Genomic DNA, 6,000 nt, shown 5'->3' with positions numbered 1-6,000 from the left:
TGCCGAACAGCCCGTTTCCCAAAGATCTATTCCTTCTGTGCAAGGTGAGTGACGGAAATTTGCAGTGTCTGGCTTCTAGGCCAGATGCACTTGCTGTACGGGGCAGAAGAGTCTCCTAAGGAGTCTCCAACCCTCGGTCTGATACAGCGATTGCTATAAACATTCCTAATAAAGGTGTACAGGAAGTTAGACCCGCCCCCTGGAGCCCGAGCCTCCACACACCAGGCGCCCTAGGGAACACTTTTTCCTTGATCCGGAGGAAGCGAAAACGAATTTTAACATAAACATATTTGCATACGCCCCGCCCCTTAACCCCGCCCCTAGGTGGCGCGGGCGCGCCGCCGAACGCCAGCGCCAGGGGGCGGGTTGGGGGAGGGGGCGAGTCCTCCGAAAGCGGGGTTGGGCTCGAGATACTGTGATTGGTCTGTTCGGACTCCGCCTCCAGTGCATGTAATTAGCATCTCATTAGTTGTCCGCTCGGGCTCTGGAGGAAGCCACGGCCGCCAGTCTGAGGCAGGTGCCCGACATGGCGAGTGCTGTGCTGCCGAGCGGATCCCAGTGTGCGGCGGCAGCGGCGGTGGCGGCGGTGGTGGCGCCTCCCGGGCTCCGGCTCAGGCTTCTGCTGTTGCTTCTCTCTGCCGCGGCACTGATCCCCACAGGTAGGTGTGGGCACCGGCGGGTTGGCCCCCTAAACCTCTTAAGGCACCCCAGTAGCCGTAGCTATGGAGGGGGAACGTTTCCATGACAACCTTCCCCCACTTCCTAAATCTGAATCGGAGGGAGTGTGGAGAGGAAACTCACGGGTGAGATGGAAGAGACTGAGGGAATCCGTGATTCTCTTCTCTCTTGCCCAGCTGGATATGAATTAGACCCCTTAGGGATGGCTGCACCCACACCTTTTCTCTCCGACTTGGCGCGGGGCGCGGAGTAGGATGATAATGGGGGGTCGAGGGGCTAGAGAAGGTGGGGAGAAGGATGTATCTAAGGCACCCTCCCAAGCCTTACGGACCTTCCTAAACTCGCTGTTGTCCCTGTAACTTGCTGATTCTCTCATCTCCTAGGGCTGCCCATTCGTCCCCACCTCTCATCGAGCCCCCCAGTTCTCTGTCCCCCGAAGCTTCCCCACGGCTGACTACCAGCCGCCTACCGTGCTTCCTTACCGGTCCACAGGACATCCCTAGACTTGTCTGATCTTTCCTCCGCTGCCCGCGCGCTGTCTTCCTCCTCTCTCTCCCAAACTGCACGCCTCTCGTGTTTTCTCCAGCCCGGGATCTCAACCTCTCCGCCCCCTCCCCTTGGTTGCGGGTCTCCTTGGCCCGGCTCCAGGCAGGGAAAGTTCTCCCGGCCCGGCCCCGCGGGGGGGTGGGGGGACAGCTGCTGTCGCCGCCTATGCGGGAAGAAGCGGTGAGCCTGCAGCCCGTTTGCCCCACAATGTCCTCCGCCGGGAGTGGGGACACCAGATTTCCAGGCTTCCCGTCCTTTTGGGCAGATCGAGGGTGATGGAGGGAGCGTCCGCGGCCTCTGCGGTCTGGCGGGAACCCTGCGGGCCTCCGGGCGCCCCCTGTGTGGGGGAGCTGTCTTGGGAATTTGCCCAGGGGCGGCTCTGCACGCCCGGCGCGTTCCCTGAAGACGCTGAACACTCGGCAGGAGCACGATGTGTGGCTGCCCGTGTGCCGGGCGCGTTGGCGCGGTTGAGAAAGAAGAGGGCAGTGTTTGCTTTTGCTAACAAAAGGGAGTCGGAGCTCTTTCCCAACGGAGAGGCCGGCAGTGCTGCACCCTGCCTTTCCTTCCCGCCACCTCGCCTCGCTCTGCAGCCGCTCGGCGTCCCTGCGCCCCAGCCGCCTGCTGCGGGCTCGGGGCGGGGAGCCGGGACGGAGTGGCACGGAGCTGCAGGGGGCGGGGGGGAGGTGCTGGAGGGGATGCAGCAGGGCTCTGCGCCTGCAAAGCCCCTCCTTGCAGCTCGGGAGCTGCAGGACCCGGGAGCAACAAGTGGCGGAGGAGACCGAAAGCTCAGCCCCCACCTGCGGAGCCCCCGGCCGGGGCGGGCGCTGCGCTGGGGCCACCGTGCAGCTCCGGGGGCGCCTTTCTGCTTGGGCTGTGTCTTTTGTTTACACGCTAGAGGACACACAGTTATGTAAACACTGCAGGAGACACGCTGTAGGAAATGGGGATGTATGGGGGTGCTAGCTTTGGGTTTAGGGGAATTCTGGGTTGGTTATTTACCCCGGAACAGGCTTGCAAAAGGAACTCGTTTGGGAAACCTATTGGGTCTGTATAGGGATCGGAATCTGTCAGCAGCTTCAATTCCAACGCTGAGGATTTTTCTCCTATGCCACTGCCTGTCTCAGGATGTTGTTTATGTATTTTTCCTCTGTGAATTCTTAATTTATGAGTTACGAGATAATTGGTTTCAGCCAATGCCGGTGTGGTTACAACTTCATTTCGGGTGATGTCTGTGACTGGTTGGGTTCAATAAAATGTTTCTGAAAGAGATCCCTTGGGCTACTGCATTGTAAAAAGCGCCAGTGCCAGTTAAACGTGAGCGAGAGTAAAAGGCTCGGTAACTGGCGCATAATAGAAGCAACAATAGACTTGTATTGGCTGCAAAAAAAGGGGGTGGGGGGAAGCGCTGGTCGGAGATAATGTCTTTCGACTAAAAATGGGAGCCGTGCAATGCCACTTGGCAGCAGACTAGGATCAGATTATGCTTCCCAGTCAAACCTGCTCATTGATGGCACCCGGTAGTAGCAGCCGTACTATATTTGTAACTATCTCGCGGTAAGAAGTTGCCTTCTTAGCGAGGGATATATGCTGACTTAGAAAGGAGCGGTCTGGAACTCAACCGTGCTTGTCAAAGCTACATGAAAATTCCGTTGCCAGTTACCATGGAAGCAGCTTCTTGCTCTTGTGTACATCCCTGTTTGTTCGCTGGTTATCAGACTGTTCAAATTAGAAAGTAATTTGGTTTGATTTGTATTGGGGGGGTGAGATGCATTTCTTTAATATATATATTTAGTGCATAATGTCAGGGCGCTGAGCTTGAGAGAGGGGGTCTTTGGCTCAGTCCCAGGTCCTGAACTCTGGGGATAAATTTCAGGTGGGCACCCCGGGTTTTTCTTCCACAGCCCTCTTTAGTATACTGAGCTTTCTCAGCAGCCTCCAGTTCACTCTCTGAAGGTTAGAGAAATCTGTTGGTGCTGCCTTCTAACTTCATTAGGCGTGTTTCATTTGCATCCTTTCTGGGAAAGCAGACTAAGGCCACAGTGCTGTGGGCTCTGGTCCTGTTTTCCCCTGTACCTGAATCCTTCCATCCCCGGAGAAAGTCCTCTCCCTGTCCCTTCTCCCATGGTGTTTGGATGAAATGGATGTTAATGATATGCAGCTCTAAACGGGTTTGCCGAGGCTCACTCCACAGCATAAATCACTCCTATTATGTTTTAGGTGCATGCATGGTATTATTTTTAATCCAGATGAACCAGTGGTGAATCACTCCCCCCTCTCTTACCTTTTTCAGGGTTTGAGAGAATGGCTGATGGGTGAGAGGTTTGGTGGTTTCCACGCGAAGCCCAGGGCTGAGTTGTGCTTGTCTTGGCCTGTTGGGGCTTGCTTACCAGGGATAGGGACTTTCCAAAAGTACCGCCCTGGCTATTGTTGCTGTTCCCTGCATCAAATTGAATAGCCGCAGGAGGGACTTGCACTTGTCTGTGATAGCTTTGATAAAATATCCCTCATTAATGCCACTTTATATTTACAGTGTGTCATTGGAGACGCACAAGGCTTCATTTAGTGACTTGTGTGACGAGACAAGCTTGCATTATTTGCCTGGGACATTTTGGAGGAACAAGAAACCCATTGAGCAATCTTTTGAAATGAACAAATACGGAAAAAGGGGGGAATAAAAGAGCAGGCAGTTCTCTAGAACAAAGAGCTTTATTCATATGGATGTTGTACATGCTTTATCTAGTTTTCCCCAATGGCCCTCCTGGTAAAGGGGAGTGAGACAGGGAAGAAGCTAACAGGCAGGATACTTTCGCTTACTTCCTGAGTTCCTATTCTTCTCTGACTTGGTCCCTGACTCATCTCTCCTCCCTCTTAAATTCCTGAAGGTAATAGGTCCTGGGTCTAAAAGGGGAGATTTTGAAATCCTTTCTCCTCCTATCCCCGTATTTCAACAGCAGAAAGTGCTAGCTACCTGTTGAGATTGATGGTCGTTGGAGGATGTATTAGTTGAAGGGAGAAAGAGATGTCACTTTTCTATGACATGTGTCAAGAAGTGATTGATAGTGAATGTCAGATTGGTAAGGTGTCTTGCAATTATAATATTAGCCTTCCTATTTTCTTTTTTTAAAAAATGGGGTGAAAATTAAAATCTAAAATAATTTTAAATCTTATTAATGGTGCTGTTGGTGTTTAGTGACTTTTGCCAACACCTGATTCATTTCAGCTTTGTACATAAGTGAATATTTATTATTCCTTGACCTTATTGTTAAATGATTTTCAACCCTTAAAAAATTGATAACATTGCTCTGAATAGAAACTGCCTCATTCTATTCGGGTTTCTGTGTGTGACATTGTAATGCCCCATCGGCCACTTAGAATTTGTATTTTAGAAATGGTTTTGTGTTTGTATGTGTGTATTGTTGAAAACAAAGGCACATTTTTATGAGGGAAAATTTGTTAAATTTGGCCAACCTAATCAAAGGATGCTATGATTTAGATTGAATATTTCCAACATTCCAAGAAGACATGTAAGAAATAAACCCAAAGAATCCAAATTTTCAGTTAAAAATGACCATTACGCTGGGCATTTTTAACTGAAAATCATGAAAAGGAGAAATCACACAGCGACATCTGTTGCAGAATTGAAAATTTGCTGCTTTGACTTAGAAGCAATTAGTCCATATAAGCACCTAACGATACGAATTTGTGTATATGTGTGTGTGACTCATACAAATGTGTGTGTGTATATGCAAATTACTCAAGCCTCATGTTCACAAAATTCATATTCACATTCACATAAAAGTATTTAATAGCATATGTAATGTTTTAGCAATACAATTTAACATTACCTTCTGAAGGATTAGAGATTCGTATAATCAGGGAATTTTTGAAAAGACAGGAACCACTTGGTGAAATCCCATGATTTTGAAGTGAGGCAGCCAAAGCTCAGAGAGGGAAGGAGTTTGCATACAATTGAACTGAGCTAAGTTAACTGCAGATCTTGGATGGGGGAGCAGATCCCTTGATGTCCAGCCAGTAAGTCTGTTCGTCCACCCTGTAGGGATGCCCCAGCCAGGGACTGTGGATCATTAGTAGATGATATCATGGCTAGGAATATTTTACATTCTGAAGGAAGCAAGATAAATTGTGGCTCTAGGTAATCCATCCGTGGATCCGAGGAGTAATGTATGGGAAAGAAGAACCAGTTATTGTTGGTACGGTTGCCCCTGTGGTGTTGACAAATGGTTCAGAAACCTCTGGACTTCATTTGGCAGCCCCAACACTAGTGTCGTCTAAAGTACCTGCATAGGAGACAGCTCTAGATTAGATGTTTGTGTGGCTGTAATAGATGTGAAAACTATGCTTCAGAAAACTCCAGGTTTAGATTTCTAAGATTTTTATCTGTTTTTCCAAGGATTATTATTCATAGCACAACTGATTCCATGTAACTGAGGGAAAAAAAGAAAAGTTCTTATATCAAGAACAAGAACAATCTTGATTTTCTAGCCAAGCACTTGTTTTTGTTTTTTTCCCATGAAGCAAAGTGGAGAATAATTTTCTGTCTCTTTAATTGATTTTTACAAGGTGATTTTTTTTTTTACATTGGTTACCTCTTCTTTTCCCCATATTATTGTGGAAATGTTCAAATAGTTCAAATATATGCAAAATAGAAAGAATCCTATAATAAACCCTTGTGTGCAAATCCCCCAGTTTAGTAAATGAGCAAGTCATGGTCGGTCTGTCTTCATGAGCTCTCCCCCTACCCAAAGATTCAACAAA

The 6,000-nt window shown here is 48.9% G+C and overlaps 1 protein-coding gene across 7 annotated transcripts in view; it reads left to right on the top strand.

Annotated features, from left to right (window-relative positions):
• Positions 1–397: 397 nt before the first annotated feature.
• Positions 398–6,000, top strand: part of CADM1 (cell adhesion molecule 1) — a 470,209-nt gene continuing 464,606 nt past the window's right edge. For 2 of the 7 annotated variants that reach the window (XM_006833841.1, XM_006833840.1), the window contains exon 1: positions 524–659. In XM_006833841.1, coding sequence (XP_006833904.1) covers positions 527–659 — 133 coding nt within the window. In that variant the 5' untranslated portion in view covers positions 524–526. Of the gene's footprint in view, positions 660–6,000 lie in introns of all 7 variants that reach the window. The other 5 variants (XM_006833845.1, XM_006833844.1, XM_006833846.1 and 2 more) reach the window with 4 other exon arrangements.

This window comes from Chrysochloris asiatica, unplaced genomic scaffold, assembly GCF_000296735.1.
Source record: "Chrysochloris asiatica unplaced genomic scaffold, ChrAsi1.0 scaffold00008, whole genome shotgun sequence".
NCBI lineage: Eukaryota > Metazoa > Chordata > Mammalia > Afrosoricida > Chrysochloridae > Chrysochloris > Chrysochloris asiatica.
This window is presented reverse-complemented; position numbering and strand designations above follow the sequence as displayed.